Source organism: Capricornis sumatraensis, chromosome 5 (assembly GCF_032405125.1).
Source record: "Capricornis sumatraensis isolate serow.1 chromosome 5, serow.2, whole genome shotgun sequence".
NCBI lineage: Eukaryota > Metazoa > Chordata > Mammalia > Artiodactyla > Bovidae > Capricornis > Capricornis sumatraensis.
Genome location: NC_091073.1, coordinates 98,577,601 through 98,599,992, shown reverse-complemented (window position 1 = coordinate 98,599,992; position 22,392 = coordinate 98,577,601). Strand labels below are relative to the sequence as shown.

Sequence of the window (22,392 nt, the reverse complement as noted above, 5' to 3'; positions counted from 1 at the left end):
AGCAACAAAATATTCATTAAATAATTAATTTTTTAACACTGGATTTTTAAAAAACTTAAAATTTGATATTTAGAAACAAACTATCTGAAAAATTGGTAATAATCCTGTTATATAATAAGCAGAGAGCCAATATCTTAAATGCAAAACTAAAAAAATACCAGATATGAATATCGCCAAAGTACATGATTTCTAGTAAGATATTTGCATGAAGCATTAATATTCAGAAATAGATATCCTTTTCTTAGAAACAAAAATTACAAAAAGTGACATTTCACAAGAACACTTGCACTGAAGTATTCTTTCTAAAAATGCACAGATAAATTTTGGACTTAAAATCAAAACTGAATAGAAAAGATTTTGTTACAGCTTTGAGAAGTTATTTTTCTCCCTGAATGCTTTCCTCAATGTTTTCCTTTGTATATGCATAGTATTTAAAGCTAAAGACATTACCTCTTTCTAAGGCACCCCAATTCACATTCAGTTCAGTCACTCAGTCATATCCAATTCCTTGCGACCCCATGGACTGCAGCAGACCAGGCTTCCTGTCCATCACCAACTCTCAAAGCTTGCTCAAACTCATGTCCACTGAGTGGGAGATGCCATTCAACCATCTCATCCTCTGTTGTCCCCTTCTCCTCCTGCCTTCAGTCTTTCCCAGCATCAGGGTCTTCTCCAATGAGTCAGTTCTTTGCATCAGGTGGCTAAAGTACTGGAGTTTCAGCTTAAGCATCAGTCCTTCCAATGAATATTCAGGACTGATTTCCTTTAGGATGGACTGGTTGGATCTCCTTGCAGTCCAAGGGACTCTCAAGAGTCTTCTCCAACACCACAATTCAAAAGCATCAATTCATCAGTGCTCAGCTTTCTTTATAGTCCAACTCTCACATCCATACATGACCACTGGAAAAACCATAGCTTTGACTAGACAGACGGCAAAGTAATGTCTCCGCTTTTTAACATGCTGTCTAGGTCGGTCATAGCTTTTCTTCCAAGGAGCAAGCATCTTTTAATTTCATGGCTGCAGTCACCATCTGCAGTGATTTTGGAGACCAAAACAGTGAGGCTCTCTCACTGTTTCCATTGTTTCCCCATCTATTTGCCATGAAGTGATGGGACTGGATGCCATGATCTTCATTTTCTGAATGTTGAGTTTTAAGCCAGCTTTTTCACTCTCCTCTTTCACTCTCATCAAGAGGCTCTTTAATTCTTCTTAGCTTTCTGCCATAAGGGTGGTGTCATCTGCATATCTGAGATAATTGATATTTCTCCCAGCAATCCTGATTCCAGCTTGTGCTTCATCCAGCCCGGCATGTCGCGTGATATATTCTGCATATAAGTTAAATAAGCAGGGTGACAATATTCAGCCTTGATGTACTCCTTTCCCGATTTGGAACCAGTCTGTTGTTCCATGTTCAGTTCTAACTTGCTTCTTGACCTGCATACAGATTTCTCAGGAGGCAAGTCAGGTGGTCTGGTATACCCATCTGTTGAAGAATTTTCCACAGTTTGTTGTGATCCACACAGTCAAAGGCTTTGGAAGTAGCCAATAAGGCAGAAGTAGATGTTTTGCTGGAACTCTCTTGCTTTTTCAATGATCCAATGGATGTTAGCAATTTGATCTCTGGTGTCCCTGCCTTTTCTAAATCCAGCTTGAACATCTGGAAGTTCATGGTTTACATACTGTTGAAGCCTGGCTTGGAGAATTAGGGCATTACTTTGCTAGTGTGTGAGATGAGTGCAACTGTGTGGTAGTTTGAACATTCTTTGACATTGCCTTTTTCTGTGATTGGAATGAAAACTGACCTTTTCCAGTCCTGTGGCCACTGCTGAGTTTTCCAAATTTGCTGGCATATTGAGTGCAGCACTTTCACAGCATCATCTTTTAGGATTTGAAATAGCTCAACAGGAATTCCATCACCTCCACTAGCTTTGTGTGTAGTGATGCTTCCTAAGGCCCACTTGTCTTGGCATTCCAGGATGTCTGGCTCTAGGTAGGTAATCCCACCATTGTGGTTATCTGGGTCATGAAGATCTTTTTTGTACTGTTCTTCTGTGTATTCTTGCCACCTCTTCTTAATATCTTCTGCTTCTGTTAGGTCCATACCATTTCTGTCCTTTATTGTGCCCATCTTTGTATGAAATGTTGCCTTGGTATATCTAATTTCCTTGAAGAGATCTCTAGTCTTTCCCATTCTATTGTTTTCCTCTATGTCTTTGCACTGTTCACTGAGGAAGGCTTTCTTATCTCTCCCTGCTATTCTTTGGAACTCTGGTATATCTTTCCTTTTCTCCTTTGCCTTTCACTTCTCTTCTTTTCACAGCTATTTGTAAGGCCTCCTTAGACAACCACTTGACCTTTTTGAATTTCTTTTTCTTGGGGATGGTCTTGATCACTGCCTCCTGTACAATGTCATGAACCTCTGTCCACAGTTCTTCAGGCACTCTGTCTATCAGATCTAATCTCTTGAGTCTATTTGTCACTTGCACTATATAATTGTAAGGGATTTGATTTAGGTCATACCTGGATGGTCTAGTAGTTTTCCCTACTTTCTTCAATTTAAGTCTGAATTTTGTAATAAGGAGTTCATTATCTGAGCCACAGTCAAGTCCTAGTCTTGTTTTTGCTAACTGTATAGAGCTTCTCCATCTTTGGCTGCAAAGAACATAATCAATCTGATTTCAGCGCTGACCATCTGGTGATGTCCATGTGTAGGATCTTCTCTTGTGTTGTTGGAAGAGGGTGTTTGCTATGACCGGTGCGTTCTCGGCAAAACTCTGTTAGCCTTCGCCCTGCTTCATTTTGTACTCCAAGGCCAAATTTGCCTGTTATTCCCGGTATCTCTTGACTTCCTACTTTTGCATTCCAGTCCCCTCTGATGAAAAGGACATCTTTTTTGGGTGTTAGTTCTAGAAGGTCTTGTAGGTCTTTACAGAATTGTTCAACTTCAGCTTCTTCAGCATTACTGGTTGGGGCACAGACTTGGATTATTGTGATAATGAATGGTTTGCCTTGGAAACGAACAGAGATCACTCTGTCATTTTTGAGATTGCATCCAAGTACTGCATTTTGGACTTTTGTTGACTATTAAGGCTACTCCATTTCTTCTAAGGGATTCTTGCCCACAGTAGCAGATATAAAGGTCATCTGAGTTAAATTCATCCATTCCAGTCCATTTTAGTTCACTGATTCCTAAAATGTCAATGTTTACTCTTGCCGTCTCCTATTTGACCACTTCCAATTTACCTTGATTCCAGGTTTGTATGCAATATTGTTCTTTACAGCAGCAGACTTTACTTCCATCACCAGTCCCATCTACAACTGGGTGTTGTTTTTGCTTTGGCTCCATCTCTTCATTCTTTCTGGAGTTATTTCTCCATTTTTCTCCCGCAGCATACTGGGCACCTACCCACCTGGGGAGTTCATCTTTCAGTGTCATATTTTTTGCCCTTTCATACTGTTCACGGGGTTCTCGAGGCAAGAATACTGAAGTGGTTTGCCATTCCCTTCTTTGGTGGACCACATTTTGTCAGAACTCTCCACCATGACCTGTCCATCTTGGGTGGCACTACACAGCATGGCTCATTGTTTCATTGAGTTAGACAGGGCTGTGGTCCACGTGAACAGTTCAATTAGTTTTCTGTGATTGTGGTTTTCATTCTGTCTGCCCTCTGATGGATAAGGATAAGAAGCTTATGGAAGCTTCCTGTTGGGAGAGACTGTGGGGGAAACTGGGTCTTGTTCTGATGGGTGGGGCCATTCTCAGTAAATGTTTAATCCAATTTTCTGTTGATGGGCAGGGCTGTGTTTCCTAACTGTTGTCTGACCTGAGACCAAACTATGGTGGAGATAATGAAGATAATAGTGACCTCCTCCAAAAGGTCCCATGCATGCACTGCCACACTCAACCTTGCAGCAGGCCTCCAACACTGCAGGAGGCCACCGCAGACCAACGCCTCCGAGGGAGACTCCTAGACACTTACAGGAAAGTCCGGGTCAGTCTCTTATGGGGTCACTACTCCTTTCTCCCAGGTCCTGGTGCACACAAGGTTCTGTTTGTGCCCTCCAAGAGTCTGTTTCCCCAGTCCTGCGTAAGTTCTGGTGGCTCTATGATGGGGTTAATGGCGCCCTCACCCAAGAGGGCTCCTGCCACACCCAGGTCTGGTGCACTCAGCATCCCTGCCCCTGTGGCAGGCCACTGCTGACCCATACCTCCACAGGAGACACTCAAACACTCACAGGCAGCTCTGGCTCAGGCTCTGTGGGGTCTCCTTGTGTGCACCAGGTTTGGTTAGAGCCCTCTGAGAGTCTCTGGTGGGTCTGGGGTTTGATTCCAAACACAATTTCGCCCCTCCTACCATCTTGCTGGGGCTTCTCCTTTGTCCTTTTCAATTCACATTAGAAAATTCACATTCCTGTATCAAGTTTGCATACTTCCGTGTGTTTTAAGGAAATTATTTTATGTGACACCAAGATATTTGCAGCTAAGCTTTGGTTTGATCAATTACACATCTGATTCAAATTAACTGGGTTGATAGTTTGCTGAAGAAACCATATGGCAAGAGACAATGAGTAAAAAGGGAAACAACTTTTCTAAAAAAGCACCATTCAACTCCAATGACTGTTTACCTCATCTTTTTTTTTTTTTTTTTGGCTTAATTACTTCTAATTTCATTGGCGTCTTTAGATAACTCAACGATCACACCTTAGATAAAGCTTGGAGCAAACTGACTGACAGTATAGCACATATGAAAAAGAAGAGCATGAGCTAGAGCTGAATTTTAAATGCAGCAGGAAGCTACTAAGGATTTTGATCTGGGAAGCAATAATCAAAGTTACGCTTTGGGGAGATTAATCTTGTTTCAGTATATAGAATGAAATAGAAAAGGAAGACCGAGAGTGACAAAAACATTACAGGTTTCCCCTGTTATCCTAAAGTAGAGTGTTCCCAATGAAACCTTTCCTAAGCAAAATGGTGTTATGTGAAGAAGCAATTACCTTAATTACCTTTGTGCTAACTGATGTACAAAATAAATCCTGATAAAACCCAGATGCTCACAGACACAGTGCAAAGCTATGGTGTCTTGATGCTGAGATGCCGAGTGTAGTTTCCAGGGAAGGAGCCTGGAAGGGCCACTCACACTGCTTGGGGTGTGTGCTGCCTCTGTACCAGCTCACTGCAAAACAAATGGTGAACCCATATTTTTGCTTTATCATAAAAGTGACAATCCTCTTCCAATTTCTTTCAGTTAGTGAAAACAGACACTAACATAGGACTTTCTTAAAAGTGGTATAAAGTAAACTTGGAAAAGTGGGGAATACCTATATTTGTTTTGTCTATTTGTTTTCTTAGTTGCTAAGTTGTGTCCAACTCTTTAGCGACCCCAGAGACTGCAGCCTACCAGGCTCCTCTGTCCATATTTCCCAAGCAAGAACACTGGAGTGGGTTGCCATTTCCTTCTCCAGGAGATCTTCTCAACACATAGACTGTACCTGCATCTCCTGCTTGGCAGGCAGATTCTTTACCACTGAGCCACTGGCGAAGCCTTTCCCTGTCTTAATAAAGTCACATTTGAGGCAATCAACAACTGAATTATGCCACTACTGGGAAAGACAGGCAACAGAGACAAGGACAGCCCAGTAGTTAAAAACATGGACACTGGAACCACACTGCCTGTGTCCAAACCATAAGGGTTCTGTCCCTTGTGAATTATATGGCCTTAGAAAAGGTGTTACCCTCTGGGCCTCAGTTTCTTTCTCTATGCAAAGGGAACAATAACAGTACCTATTCCTCATTAGGTTATGAGTAAATGTTTATAAAAATTCTTAGCTAATAATAGTTACTATATGTGGATAAAACACAAGGGCTTAAAGACTAGCTGGATGGGAAAGTTGAGTAAGGTAAAGAGGTAACTATCAGTGTGAGTTTTAAAATTCTATAACTTAAAAGAAAACTTTAAAAACACAGATAGTGAAGGGCAAGTCAGCAATATTTACCACATGCATTACACAATCTTTTTAAAGAGTAAAAGACCAGAAAAATGTAAATATCTATCAATTGTGTGGCTGGCACTTTGCTGTATACCTTGAAACTAACACAACATTGAAAATCAACTATACTCCAGTAAATTTTCTTTAAAAAAAACTGTGTAGCTGGTAAATTACCATACATCCATACAATGCAATACTTTCAGCCATGAAGAAGAATCAGATCAATCTAAATATGCTAATATAGAACAATTCCTACAACATATTTTTAGTAAAAATTTAAAAAGACAGGTGCAGAAAGAATATGTACTCCAGGTATTCTTTATGTATTGACTCTAATTTGTCCAAAAATAAAGATAACATGTCTATATGTGAAGTGAAAGTGAAAGTTACTCAGCCATGTCCGACTCTTTGCAACCTCATGGACTATACACTGCATGGAATTCTCCAGGCCAGAATACTGGAGTGGGTAGCCTTTTCCTTCTCCAGGGGATCTTCCCAACCCAGGGATCGAACCCAGGTCTCCCGCATTGCAAGCAGATTCTTTACCAGCTGAGCTACAAGGGAAGCCCAAGAATATTACAGTAGGGAGCTTATCCCTTGCCCAGCGGATCTTCCCGACCCAGGAATGGAACCAGGGTCTCCTGATTGCAGGTGCATTCTTTATCTACTGAGCTATCAGGGAAACCCCATACCTATATGTATACATATGTAAATTTTAATTCTGGAAAGATACACTAAAAACTAACAGATGTGATACCTCTGGGGAGAAGCTGGAGAATTAGTGATTTAAGGAGAAGAGAGATTTGGTCTCCCTTGTATACTATTTTATCAGGCTTATAGAGTGTTTTCCAGTTTAACAAAAATAATTTTTTAAAAATGACAGGCAGGTAAGGTTGAGTTCAATAATAAGAAATCATATTTACATATGTAAGTGAGCATAACTTTTTTATGTGTTCTACAAGTTTGCCCAGTATAGATACTGGTAACAGTCTAATGATCTGGGTGTTCAAAAACACTAAAGACTGTTTTTTTGTGTGTTTTTTTTTTAAAAAAAGATCTTAAAAAAGCTCAAGGTCAATATACAAACTGAACCTTCAACCGCATCTGTTGTTTGGTCGCTAACTCATGTCTAACTCCCTGCGACTCACGGACTGCGGCATGCCAGGCTTCCCTATCCTTCACTATCTCCCGGAGTTTGCTCAAATTCATGTCCACTGAGTAGGTAATGTCATCCAACCATCTCATCCTCTGTTGCCCCCTTCTCCTCCTGCCTTCAGTCTTTCCCAGCATCAGGGTCTTTTCTAATGAGTCAGCTCTTAGCTTCACGTGGCTAAAGTGTTGGAGCCAATGAATATTCAGGACTGATTTCCTTTAGGAATGACTGGTTTGATTTCCTTGCTGTCCAAGGGACTCTCAATGGTCTTCTCCAGCACCACAATTCAAAAGCTAATTCTTTAATGCTCAGCCTTCTTTATGGTCCAGCTCTCACATCTGTATATGACTACTGGAAAAACCACAGCTTTGGGTGTACAGATCTTTGTTAGCAAAGTGATGTCTCTGCTTTTTAATGCACTGTCTAGGTTTGTCATAGCTTTTCTTCAAAGGAACAAGAGTTTTTAATTTCTCAAGGCTGCAGTCATTGTTCAGTGATTTTGGAGCCCAAGTAAATAAAATCTGTCACTGTTTCCATTGTTTTCTCCATCTATTTGCCATGAAGTGATGTGACCAGATGCCATGATCTTAATTTTTTGAATGTTGAGTTTTAAGCCAGCTTTTTTACTCTCCTGTTTCACCTTCATCAAGAGACTCTTTAGTTTCTCTTCACTGTCTGCCACTGAAGTGGTATCACTTGCATATCTTGCATATCTGAGGTTGTCGATATTTCTCCTGGTAATCTTGATTCCAGCTTATGCTTCATCCCGCCTGGCATTTTGCATGATGTACTCTGCAAATAAGTTAAATAAGCAGGGTGACAATATACAGCCTTGACATACTCCATTTCCAATTTTGAACAAGTCCATTGTTCCATGTCCGGTTCTAACTGTTGCATACAGGTTTCTCAGAAGAGAGGTAAGGTGGTCTGGTATTCCCATCTCTTTTAGAATTTTCCACAGTGACTGTACCATCTGCATGCTAATAATTCCAAAATTTATATCCTGAGCCTCTACCTCTCCCTTGATTTGATTAAATATGGGGATTGTTTACCTTATATCCTCTACTTTGATGTCAAATAGGCATGTCAAGCTTAACACAGCCAAAAGAGAACTCTTGACTGACTTCCACAGTCCTTCTTGTCTCAGTCTGCTCCATCACATGTAATGACACCATCATCCATCCAGTTGCTTAAGACAAAAACTTTGAAGTCATCCTGATTCTTCTCTTTCCTTCATATCTCACAATAAATCCTGTTCATACTATTTTCAAAATATATCTCATACTTAATTATTCTCACCACTTATACAACTATATCTTGCTCCAAGCCACTACCATCTTTTTAGGAGACTATTGCAGTATTTTTCTAAATAGCCTTTATGCTTCACTTTTACCATTTCCCACAATCCATTCTCCACCTGACAGTTACAGGAAGCTTTAAAAAATGTAAATCACACGTACACAAAAAATTGTAAATCACATCACATACTCCCTTGCTTAAAACTGTCCAATAGTTCCCCTGCTTAGAATAAAGAAACGTCACAAATTCCGTTTTAGACATGCTGAACTTGAAGGGTAAATGCCATGTAAGTGGAGACATGACGAAGGCAAGTATTTGGCCCTCAAGAGTGATTTAGGCAGAATTACAAAGTGGCCTGATTTCTTCATATATAACTGAAAAATGAACACCATGGATTTGGGGAAAAAAATACCTAAAATAATTTGAAAAAAGAAGGGCAGAGGCATGGGACCAAGACTTGAGAACTCCAATTCCTTAAAGGCCTGGTAGAAGAAGGATCAACAATAAGACTTTAGTATGAGAGGCCGGACACAAAAAGAAAACCAGAGCTGATGCCAGAGAAGCAAAGGAAAAAGGATGTTTCAAAATGAAGAGAGATCAGGTAAGGTGGAAACTGAAAAACACCACTTGATTGACAACACATAAGTCACCTGTGACTTTAACAAGAGCTACTTCAAAGAAAAGAGGGGCAGATGTGGCAATGAAGACCTCAACTCTAGTCAATATTTTCATGAACTTGGCTCTGAAGAAAAGGGGACGACCAGAAAGATAAAACTTCAGTAAGGTCTGGAGAAGGAAATGGCAACCCACTCCAGTATTCTTGCCTGCAGAATCCCACGGACAGAGGAGCCTGGTGGGCTACGGTCCATGGGGTCACAGGACTGAGCATGTGTGCATGAGGGTGGAGGGTGACAGGTTGGTAGCGATAAACTGGTAGAACTAAAAAAAAAAAAAAAAAACTTGAGAAAGGTCAAATGTTAAAGGGATGACTTGATCAACAGAAAGGGTCAGAAGACAGATAAGCGGTAAAAATGTAAATATACTGAAAAGTCTGAAAAGGCAGGAAGGGGTGGAATCAAGGAAAAGACAGAAGGATACAACAACCACTGATAAGATTAGACATAAAACTGTACTTGGAAAAGCCATACAAAAAGTGTATGTGCTAAATTCCTAGGTTAAAAAAGTTTATTTAGCCTTATGTAATGTAAAATAACCTTAACTCAACTCTCTGCCTGAGTAACTATAGATATTGACAATTACTAATTCATTCAATAAATATTTATGAAAAGTCTGCTATAAATGGGGCAGTGTTCTCATCCTGTGGAAGGTGACAGAGAATAAGACATTATTTTTCCCTTTAAGAAGCCCATAGTTACACAGGGAGCTCAGTCCCCGGTGCTTTGTGACAACATAGAGGGGTAGGATGAGGAGGGGGTGGCAAGGAGGCTCAAGAGGGAGGAGATATATGTATGTATACTAACAGCTGATCCACATTGTAAGGCAGAAGCTAATACAATATTGCAAAGCAACTGTCTTCCAATTTTTTAGAAAAAAGCCCATAGTTAGATAAGTTCGAAAACAAATATTTGCAAAGTAATTCAATATAAGTACTGTGATCCTTTGTATAAACAAAAGAAGGTGATGGCACAAAGAAGAGGCACAACAGCATGGACTCTGAGTCTAAGAGACGGTCTGAACCCTACCTCTGACATTTATTAGCTATATGCATTTCGTGCAGGTTCTGCAGCTTCTCTATAAGCCTCAGTGCTTCATCACAGAAGGGAATGAGAAAGTTATGAGGATTAAATGAATTAATATTTGTAAAACACCCTGAACAGAGGCAGACACACAGTAACTACCCAGTATATAAGTAATCTATTTGTATTAAAAGAGCGAACAGAAAAAAAGCTATGTAACGTATACTTGGGTGGATCTTAGAAGGGATTTAGGAAATGACAGTCTAAGAAAAAAATGGTTATGTGCAGAATCATGACACAGTGTGGTACTGCAAGAAATTGCAACTTAAAAAATTTCTCCCTCCCAACCTAACTTCTAAGAATTTAAAGCAACTAACTGCAAATAGTTCTATTGCTGAAATATAAAATGAAAGACATAAGTGGTGAGGCTGTAGTGGTAGAAAAGGTCAGAAAAATTATTAAAGAGGAAAAATTGGTAAGACTTTGTGACCAACTGTACAAGGGGTGAGCAAAAGAAAGGAATCTAATGTGATTCTCAGATATCTGGCTTGATTCACTAAATTGATGAGGTATCCATTAAATTAATCAGAATAAGGAACATAGAAGCAAGAACAGGTTTGGCAGGAAAGATAATGAAATTGTTTTCAGACAAGCTGAATTTAAGGCACTCATTAGTCACCTGAGTGGCACTGTCTAGTAGCCACTGGCAAACAGGCCAGGAAAAGAGCTCTGGTCTAGAGATAGATTTGTATGTTGTCAGGATATTAATGACATCACCCAGGGGAAAATATAAGAATGAGGAGGGAAACAAACAGATATACTCTTGGATATCAGTATTAAGCACTAGATAAAGAAAAACTAATGAGAAATTCAAGCGATAAAAAGGGTAACTAAGAGCTCTTTAGGAATACAGACTGTGTCTAGTTATATATTCCCAGGCTTTAGTAAAGGGGCTAGTCAAAATCAAAATCTAGAGCAACTGGGTAGGATGAAGACTAAGAGATAGCTAATGAATTTGGTGGTTAATAAGTTATTACCTTAGGAAGAAAACTTGAGTAGAACAATGGGGGCAGAAGTGAGACGTGCAATAGGCTGAAGAGGAAAAAAGGAAACAACTGAGTCTATTCTTCCAAAACCTTGGCTGTGAAGAAAAGAAGTAAAATAGTACATCAGCTAGAAAAAAATCTAAACAGTTATTTGTATGATCAATTGAGGAGAAACAGAGTCTACTTGGTAAAATAAGAGAAAACATTTAAATACAGAACAGGTTTAAGAGAATCCCAAGTTGCCACTAGTAGTATGTAATGATTTACACAGTATTAAATAAAACACAATTCACTGATAAAGAACTAAAAAAGCAAAATATCAAAATGCTGACACAAGTATCAAATGGAATTACTATAGATTATTTTCTCCTTGTTTCAAGTTTTCAATATTTTCCAACTTTTAATAATGAGCTGTATTCCTTTTTTAAAAATTGAAGTATAGCTGATATACAGTATTATGTATTTTACAGATGTACAATATAGTGATCTACAATTTTAAAGATTATATTTCATTTACAGTTTGTTATATTCCATAGGTTGTATAATATATCCTTGCAGCTTATTTTCTACCTAATATTTTGTGCCTCTTAGTCTCCTATCCCTGTGTTGCCCCTCCCTACTCCTTCACCCCACGGGTAACTACCAGCTTGTTCTCTATATCTGTGAGCTTGCTTCTTTTTTTTTGCTCTATTCACTAGATTGTTGTGTTTTTAGATTCTGCATATAAGTAACATCATACAGTATTTGTCTTTTCTGACTTATTTCACCTAGCAAAGTGCCTTCCAAGTCCACCCATGTCGCTGCAAATAGCCAAACCTCATTCTTTTTCATGACTGAATAGTATTCCATTGTATATATACACCACATCTTCTTTATTTATTAATCTGTTGATGGACACTTAAGCTGTTTCCATATACTGGCTTTTATAATAATGCCACTATGAGAGCTTGTATTCCTTTTACAGTGGTGGTAGGAAATAGAAGACAATAAGCTTTACCAAAATTAATGCTGCCTCAGGGGCAGAAAAGACAAGTAATTCTAACTTGAAGAAGACAAGATAACAGAGACAAAATATCAGCAGGCAGAGAACAGAAAAGAAATGGAAGGAACAAAAATGAAACCAATGCAGAAATGAACTCTTCCCTGTAACTAATACAGAGGAGCACAGACCCTGCTGAAAGCGGAGTGAAGCACCGGACCGCACTTCCTTGCTTGAGAAAGGCAAGCGAGACATCAATATAAACAAACTCTGGAAACCGCAACACATTGTTGAAGGAATTAAAGGAGATCCAAATAAATGGAAAAATATCCCATGTTCAGGGATTAGAAGACAACATTAAAAGATGATGACATCTTCAAACTGATGTGCAGATGGCAATCCCTATGAGAACCCCAGCTGAGTTCTTCCTACAAATTGACAAGTTGATTCTCAAATTTATATGGAATTGCAGGGACCCAAAATAGCCAAAACAAACCTGAAAAAAAATAAAGCAGGAGAACTCACATTTTCTGATTTCAAAACTAGGTCCAAAGCAGCAGTAATTGAGGCATTATGGCACTGGCACACGGACAGACACATAGATTAATGGAATAGAATTAAAAGTCCATAAATAAGCCTATACATGTTTAAGGTTGACTGGTTTTCAACAAGAATGCCAAGACTATTCAATGGCGGAAAGCACAGTCTTTTCAACAGGACAGTCAATTAAGATAACCTTTACCACATGCATTAATGTTAGAGCAAAACTATAAAATTCTTAGAAAAAACACAGGTCTTCACAACCCTGGATTTGGTAAAAGATTCTTAGACATGACAACAAAAGCAAAAGCAAATAAATAAATAACAACAGTAAGATAAACAGGTCTTCACCAAAATTTAAAACTTTTATGCTTCAAAGAGCATAATTAAGAAACTGATAAGACAACCACAGAACAGGGAAAATATTTGCAGATCATATATCTGACAAAGGACTTGAAATACATAAAATATAAAATGTAGAGAGAGGCTGTGGTACATATACACAATGGAGTATTACTCAGCCATTAAAAAGAATACATATGAATCAGTTCTAATGAGGTGGATGAAACTGGAGCCTATTATCAGAGGGAAGTAAGCCAGAAAGAAAAACACCAATACAGGATACTAATGCATATATACGGAATTTAGAAAGATGGTAAGGATAACCCTGTATGCAAGACAGCAAAAGAGACACAATGTATAGAACAGTCTTTTGGACTCTGTGGGAGAGGGCGAGGGTGGGATGATTTGGGAGAATGGCATTGAAACATGTATAATATATGTGAAACGAATTGTCAGTCCAGGTTTGACACATGATACAGGATCCTCGGGGCTGGTGCACCGGGATGACCCAAAGGGATGGTATGGGGAGGGAGGTGGGAGGGGGGTTCAGGATAGGGAACACATGTACACCCATGGCAGATTCATGTTGATGTATGGCAAAACCAATACAATATTGTAAAGTAAAAATAAATAAATAAATAAAGGAACTTTGAGATTATGTTAGGCCTACCTGGCGGGGCGGGGGGGGTGTGGAATGTAGAGAGAGCTAAAATGTATAAGGAGTTCTTACCATTCAATAATAAAGACAATCCAATTAAAAATTGAGCAAAGGATCTAACAGACATTTCTCCAAAGAAGACATACAATTAGTCAACAAGTATATGAAAAGATAAACAATGTCAATCATACCTTAAAAGAAAAAAAACTAGAAAGAAGGAGAGAAAAGGGAAAAACAAGGAAAGATGCTTGACATCATTAGTCCTGACGGAAATGCAAGTCAAAAAGTACAATGAGATGCCACTTCATACCCACTGCTGCTGCTGCTGCTAAGTCGCTTCAGTCGTGTCCGACTCTGTGCGACCCCATAGAAGGCAGCCCACCAGGCTCCCACGTCCCTGGGATTCTCCAGGCAAGAACACTGGAGTGGGTTGCCATTTCCTTCTCCAATGCATGAAAGTGAAAAGTGAAAGTGAAGCCACTCAGTCGTGTCCGACTCTTCGAGACCCCATGGACTGCAGCCCACCAGGCTCCTCCGCCCATGGGATTTTCCAGGCGAGAGCACTGGAATAGGGTGCCATCGCCTTCTCCCTTTATCACTGCACCACCAGGGACATCCTACTTAGGCATGTACCTAAGAGAAATGCAAACATATGTCCACACAGAGATCTACACACAAATGTTTGTTTACAACAGCCAAAAAGTGAAAAACAATCTATATGTCAATTAATGGATAAACAAAATGTGATCTAGTCATACAGTGGAATACTATTTAGCCATAAAAAGGAATGAAGTGCTGCTATCTGCATCAAACTAATAAACTTAAAACAGTATGGAAAGTGAAAGATGGCAGTCAAAAAGACTATGGTTCCACTCATAGGAAGAAGTCCGTAACAGGGAAATATACAGAGAAAGAAAGTAGATTATGGTTACTTAGTGAGTGGGGGAGAAGAGGAGCAGGAAGATGAGGGAGGGACGACTTAAGGGACATAGGGCTTCTTCTTGAGGGGATGAAAATGTTCTAAAATTGACTGTGGTAATAATTCCACAAGTCTGAGTATACTAAAAATCACTGAATTGCACACTTTAAATAGTGAACTGTACAGTATGTGAATTAAATCCCAATAACACTACTAAAGCCACATAAATGGATATGTTAACGTTTAAGAGGATTAACTACTCTTGTGCTAAAGAAAATAAATCAAAAATTGAACTACAAAAATATTCAGAAAGTAAACACAAGAAACCTATAACTTACAAGACACATCTCAAGTACTGTTCAGAAGAAAACTCAAAATTTAACACCCAGGTGGTGCAGTGGTAAAGAATCTGCCTGCCAATGCAGGAGATGAAGGTTCAATCCCTGGGTCAGGGAGATTCCCCTGGGGAAGGAAATGGCAACCCACTCCAGTATTCTTGCCTGGAAAATCCTGGATTCTCTGTGGACAGAGAATCCTGGTGGGCTACAGTCTACGGGGTCACAAAGAGTCAGATATGACTAAGCCCGCACACAAACATACGCAACACAAGAATGAAAAGAACATTAAGGATTCCACAGAAGAAGACAGGAAAACAGCCACAAAATAAACATAACAAAAACTAAAGGAAAGATTTAAAACAGTGAAAGAAAAATATAAGTAAGAAAAGAGAAAATAATAGAACTAATTTTTTAAAAAATCCAAGACTTGGTTGCAAACAACAAAAGGGCAAGGCCTCACATATACTAAATAAGAAGTGATAATGAGTAAAATGACAGTGTAGTTACAGACACAGGAAATTTTTTTTTAATCATAAAAGAGTACCTTGCTCATGTTACCCAAATAATTTTGAAAAAGTGGGTGAATCAGATTGTTTTGTAGGATAATACATACTGGCAAAGCTTCCTCACAAAGATATAAATGATAAGCAGTCAAATTATCATAGAAGTAAAGAGAGAATTGTCAAAGAGCTAGTCTCCTCCCAAAATACTCAAGGTCCAATAATCTCACAGGCAATTCAACCAAACATTTAACTCGAAGGCCATTTAACCAGAGAGGAGAAAAAAGCCTAGAAAAATAAAAGTTTGAAATTATTTTTATGAAAGTGGCATAATCCAATAAAGATAAAATACATAAAAGAAAACTACAAAGCAATTTAGCTTAAGAGGAGTGATGCAAAATTTCTAAATAAAGTTTAGGAAATAGAACCCAATAGCACATATAAAATAATACACAATAACAAAGTGAATTGATTTAGGAAAGCAAGGATGGTCCAGTCACAGTAAATCTATTAGGACAACTCACCACAATAGTAAACAAAGGAGAAAAATCACATAATTCCCACAGAGGCTAAACTTTCAACTTCCATATTTTAAAAAATCTTTGTAAAATGGTAAGAGCTGACTACTTTAACATAGTATGTACACTTTAACCTAAAGTCAGGCTTAATAGAAAAGCATGAAAAAACTAGCATTTAAGTCAGGAAGACAAAAATCCACAACTATTTTACTGTTTAATATTCTTGGAAAGTACTAACCAAATTGATTTGCCAAAAGAAAGAAAGAAGTATAAAAACTGGAAAAGAGCAGATAAAGTTATCTTTATTTGCTAACAATATTGTGTGCAGTCACTCAGTCATGTCTGACTCTGTGTGACCCCGTGGATGGTAGCCCGCCAAGTTCCTCTGCCCATGGAATTTTCCAGGCAAGAATACTGGAGTGGGTTGCCATTTCCTCTTCCCGGGGATCTTCCCAACCTAGAGATCTAACCTGCGTCTCCTGCATTGGCAGGTGGATTCTTTACCTCTGAGCCACCTGGGAAGCCCAATGATATTACTTAACTGCAAAACCTTAGAAAAACAACTGGGGAACCATAATAGATAGTACTGGGATTACAAAGGTGGCCAAGTACAAAATTAATACTCAGAAATTAATAGCACTACCATGTTCAAAGAGCAAGATAAAAGTATAACAGCAATAAAAGCCCCATTTACAATAGCAACAAAAAAAGGTAAAATACCAGGAATACATACAAAAGAAATGTAAAAGGTCTGCATGAAAAAAACTTTAAATTGTTGTCAAGGGATACAAAAACAAATTTGAAAAACAAGAAATGAATGTACACCCTCTTCCTGAACAGGAGACTGAACCTCAAAAAGAAGTCAGTCATCTCTAACTCAATCTTCAAATATAATGCAGGATCAACAAAAATACCAAAAGATGTGGGGAGGGAGCTCAATAAACTAAGTTTTATACAGAACAAACAAAGAGTATGCAGGAAAACTCCAAGAAGTAGAATGAAAGAATTATAATCAAAGAATGATGTCATTAGGTGTAAATAGGTAATCTGATCAATGAAATAGAATAAAAGTCTAGTAAAAATACCAAATTATATATACAAACTAAGCACACCTATAGATAATATTTCAATACTGTGATAACTGGGTAGCCACCTAGAAGAAAAGTGAAGTTAAATCCTACCTAAATACTTTACCTAACTAAATTTTGTACCAATAAGTGCATTTAACTTAAAAATAAATTATAAAGTTACCAAGAAAAAAAAACAAGAATTTTACTTTTAATTGGAAATATCAATAATATTGAAATAGGAAAGGCCTTTCTTATGATCCAAAAAACCTAAAATCAAAAAAAGATTAATAATTAAACTACACAAATATTTTAATTTCTGCTGAAAAATATATTGTAAACAAAGTCAAAAGCTAAATGAAACTGTGACAAGCATCTGCAACACATAACTGAGACAAGGAACAAATTTCTGTAAAACAGAGCTCCTACGAACAATATTCAACATTCCAACAGAGAAAAAAATATAACCAGGTAAATAGGAAATATAAGCAGATGTTATAAATAAAGGAAACAAATATGGCTGTATGGTTTTTATACCTATTGAAAAGATGAACAAAAATATACCTTTTTAAATTTGCAACATAAAAAGTTTAATAACCCACTCTGTTATTAAAAGCTACGGGAAGCCAGAACTCCAACACCAATGAACACAATCTGGCACAACCTCTATGAAAGGCAATTGACAATATCTATCAAAATTTAAATAGCACATATCCTTTGACCCAGCAATTGTACTTCTAGGAATTTATTCTAAAGACAGACTCACTAATGTGCAAAATTATATACATACAAAAATATTAACCGTATCATCCTTTGTGTTAGTAAGACTGTAAACATCTTAAATGCCCATCCAAACAAAGAAATGCTACCATTTTTATTCCCTCCAACACACACACTCACACACTTTTCTGGAAAAGATACACACAAAATCAGTTGCTTCAAGAGAAAGAAGCCAATTATTGGTCAAAGGAAGAAGGAAAATTTGCCTTTTACCATTTGTGCCTTATATCATAAACATATATCACAAGAAAAATTCTCAGTTAATATTTTCGGTATTATTTTTACCCAGCTTTACCAATTGTTACATTTTTCCTCCTTTTTCTTTGTCAGTTTTCCAGTCCCCATATTAGCAACATCGTTTAACTGTTTCCCTAGGTAACACATGGCATTCACTCAAATTTACACACTTAAATCACAATAATAACGTGGGTTCCACTGTCCCCATGATCTCCATGCCCCTGAGCTCTATGACTGCGAGAGTACTGCCCCTGTTCTTTACTGCACACATGGAAAGATTATGAGTAGGGAGAAACCCAGGTCTAAGAAGCTATGAATTTCTTGGCCTATGGGGCAAATGTATAACCACTACTGTATTTAGGAGACAGAAAAAAGGCGAGAAGCTGCTCAAACAAGGTTTCACAAAACATTATTTGTGCCGCCACCACAGATGCAAAGTCTAGTCCACTATCTTTATGTTCAAGAAACTGATTGTATCCATTTGTCCAGAGTCAATGGGGCAATATGGAACTGAACCACACTAATTAATCACATTCACAAGAATTTAACTGTTTACACATAATGCCAATGTATTAATTTAGAGTTTTAAAATACATATGTGTGTCTGTATATGAATACACGTATATACACATATATATTTGATGTATGTGTGTGTAAATATATGTAAAAAGTAGCAAATCATGCATATCAAAGAATTACATACAAATGGAACCACATGGGGCTACTAGTGTGTATGGAGAAAACAAATAAAAGGTCAGAGATGACTTTTCTGAAAAACAGTGTGATCAAGCTGAGATCCAACGGGAGAGAAGTTTAAAAAGAGAGAGAGAGAACAGAATGAGGATTAAGAGGGTTGCTAGATGACGGAATAGCAAGTACAATGGTCCTGTGGCAGAAGGGAGCACAATCTAAAGATCGTGGGAAAAGATCAAAGAACAAGACAACATGATGCAGGGTTATCTGGAGAGCTAGAGAGGGGCCAGACAACTCAGTGGCTTTTAGGCCATGTTGAGGATTTCTGCCTTATTTTAAGAGGAATGAAAAGCTAGTAAGGGGTTGTAAGCTGAGATGAAAACAGACTTGTGCTTGCAAAAGATTAGTGTGCTGTACAAACTGGAGGGCAAGAGTATAAGCAGGAACACTGCTTAGAAAGCTAGTGTAGGAGACCTACGGCAGGGATGATGGCTGCATCGACTGGCACAAATAAAATAAATAGGACTTGGTGACTGATTACACCAGAAATGCAAGGAAGAGGAAACCGTTAAGGAGGACGCCCAAGTTTCAGGCTTGCATAACTGCAGGGATAAAGATGCTATTGGTGAAAGAGAGACAACCCCAAGACCGGATAGCTCTGTTTTTGTTTCATTGGTGGATGGAGGAGGGTGTATTGTGTGCATGCTCAGTCGAGTACGATTCTTTGACCCTATGGAATTGGAGCCCGCCAAGCTCCTTTGTTCATGGCATTTTTCAGGCAAGAACACTGGAGTGGGTTGCTATTTCCTCCTCCAGGGGATCTTCCTGACCCAGGGATTGAACCCTCATCTCCTGCATTGGCAGGTAGATTCTTTACTTCTGAGCCACCAGAGCTCCCTGGATAGAGAGTAGATATGCAAAAAAGTAAGAAGGGTTGCTCAGTGCCCGGTACCTGAAAATCTTGGTAGAGCAGGAGGAAAAATGTTAAATGGGATTAGAAATCAAAAGTGGGGGAAAGTTACCTACAAAGATGTATTATTACTATTATTTTTTAATCTCCAGGGTCAGCCATAAAAAAGCCTAGATATTTCTACCCCTCCCTTTCACTTAATATCTTGTTGAATATCTCAAAATAAAACCTTTCAATCAAGGGGAGAGGTAAGGCTTAAAATGAAATGCTTGGGGAGAAAAAAAAATAATTGGTGTGAAAGAATTTCAAAGTATATATTGAAATATCAGATGTTTCCAATTTTTGAGAGTCAAGAGAAGACTGAGGCTTTCTGCTTGGGGAAGAAAGAATGAAACGCCAGTCAAGGGGGAAAGAAAGCAGAAAAAAGAGCTGATGGCCCCATTGCATGAATTTTCACAGTTTAAACACGTTTATCTTTACCTCTGGACAAATGGCTGTTACTGGTCTTGTGTGCAAAGAGAATGCAGAAATAGCTCCACACTGAAGCCCCTTTTCAGAAACCAAGGCTTCCACTGCCATCAAGTGGTGGCAGTGAGGAAGTGCACCAACCAGTTTCCTGGAGCCTGGGAATGCCAATATGAAGACTATGGTATAATTAATCTAAGCTCAAAGATTTAAGATTGCAGTAATAGAGAACAAACTAGTTACAGTCTTTGGTATCTTCTAACCTGTCAATATACAAAAATGAAAGTTTTTGCTATTACTTTGGGGTTAAAAAAAAAGATTTCTCCTTTTTCCTTTTTGATGTTAAAGAGTACATATTTAGCAGTTTTAGAATACCCAGTCTGATACGATCATCTCAAACCCAACTCCTGGTGTATTATATATTTGACTAAAACTGCTTCACAGTTAATTTTAATGGTGCATATAAACGGATTAATGTGCATTTCTAGCATAAATCAATAACCTTATCACAACCATAAGCAAGTGTCGCACTCAGTATGCAAAATCCCCTTTCTCTTCAAATTAATCAAATAATTTTTTTTATTACTTAGTACAAGGCATGGTAGTAAACACCCTCATTCTCAAAACTCATCAGCTAAACAAATACAAAATCACTGGTAAAACCAACTTCAATCTTATTCACAAAAAAAACATAGTGAATGATTAACACACATTCTTGATAGTTCTCTTCATGGTAAAAATAAGCTTGCCCAACATAATATTTGACATTCTGGGCAGTACACCTTCATTCTCTATACTGAATATTCACCTACAAATGTAGCTCTTTAAAATTTGCTGCACACACACATCGATTTGATTTGTCTTTCAAGGTATCGGAACACAGGGATAGTAAATTTACACAAAAACGTTAAATATTCACACTGGGTACATTTTCCAGTTCTCAATAAGCTGTTTTCATATGGGGGTGTGTGTTTAGTCGCCAAGTAGGGTCCGACTCTTTCACGACCCCCTGGACTGTAGCCTGCCAGGTTCCTCTGTCCATGGAATTTCATATGGTAGACACAGCATAATTTTGTCATTAACGATATTCTTGATTTTCATTTTTTCCCGTTAAAATCCATACACGCTATCCATTCTATTTATATTCCAAAATATTAATAATTCAACTAGTTTTCCCTAATTCTCTTGGTTCTGTTTCCTACCCACCTCCCTCCCACCCCCTTCTTCCTCCTTTCTTGCTTCAGAATGCCTAAATCTTACACACTCGAGGTGGTTTTTACAAAAATCATTCCTTGGAATGCTCTTCCCTCTTTCTTTCTTTAAAAATAATTTCCCACAGCTAGGCGCCAATGTCTTTCTTTTACAAGATCAAACTGCGGAAGAGGACGAGACTGGGAACCGAGTAAGCGAAACATTTGGGAATGTCAATGAGACGACGGCCTCTCCTTTGAAAAGAAAACACAACAACTTTCAGCACAGAGCTTTCAATAGATCAAAAATACTTTTTTTTTCCGCCGTGCTCCTGTTCCCTCCCTGACCTCAAAGACACCTTTCTTTTTCTCTAAGCCCCCCATCGTTCTGCTGTGCGTGGGGCCTGCCTTTGCTCCTCCCAAGGAAAAGAAAGGCAGGGAGAAAAGAAAAGGGAGCAGTCACCTTCCCACCCCGCCTGCGAGCTGTCAGGACCGTGCCCCACCACTCACCTGGCAGGTGCGGCCGCCCGGAGAGTTGCACGAAGCGGTTGAGCTGACCAGTCCCCCGACCCCCGTTGCCCCCACTGCCCCCGCCGGCCCCGCTACCTCCGCCGCCACCGCCGGCTGCGCCTCCTCCCCTCCGGCGGTTCCTGTCCCAGCCCTGGGCGGCCGACATGACCGGCTAACGACTGCCGCAGCCTGGTCACGGCAGCCCGTGGCCCGGCGGCACTAGCGGAGCCTCCTTCCTGGGCTCCTCAAGAGACCCGGGAGACCGGGGAAGGGGGAGCGCCCAGTCTCATCAGCAGCCAATGACTGAGTAACTTGGTGACAGATAGCCAATGGCCAGTCGTCTTCTTGGTAGGTGGAGGGAGGCGGGGAGAGACGTGGTAACCATAGCTATGGCTTAAAAAAAAGAAAAAAGTTGGGGGGGGGGTTGGAGAAAGGCAGAAGCAGCCACTCATCACTCGAATCCACCACGCTAAGCAAACCCGCGGCGCGGTGACTCCTGAGGGGTCAGGCGGGCCAATCGAAGGCCGAGTGAGAGAGGCCACACCTGCAGAAAGAGTCCCGA

The 22,392-nt window shown here is 39.1% G+C and overlaps 1 protein-coding gene across 1 annotated transcript in view; it reads right to left on the bottom strand.

The window, feature by feature from the left end:
* The window catches only part of KLHDC10 (kelch domain containing 10), a 56,686-nt gene extending 34,690 nt beyond the window's left edge, over positions 1 to 21,996 (bottom strand). Inside the window, exon 1 of the mRNA XM_068973167.1 lies at positions 21,831 to 21,996. Within this exon, the coding sequence (XP_068829268.1) occupies positions 21,831 to 21,996 (166 nt within the window). The remainder of the gene's footprint in view (positions 1 to 21,830) is intronic.
* Positions 21,997 to 22,392: the final 396 nt, after the last annotated feature.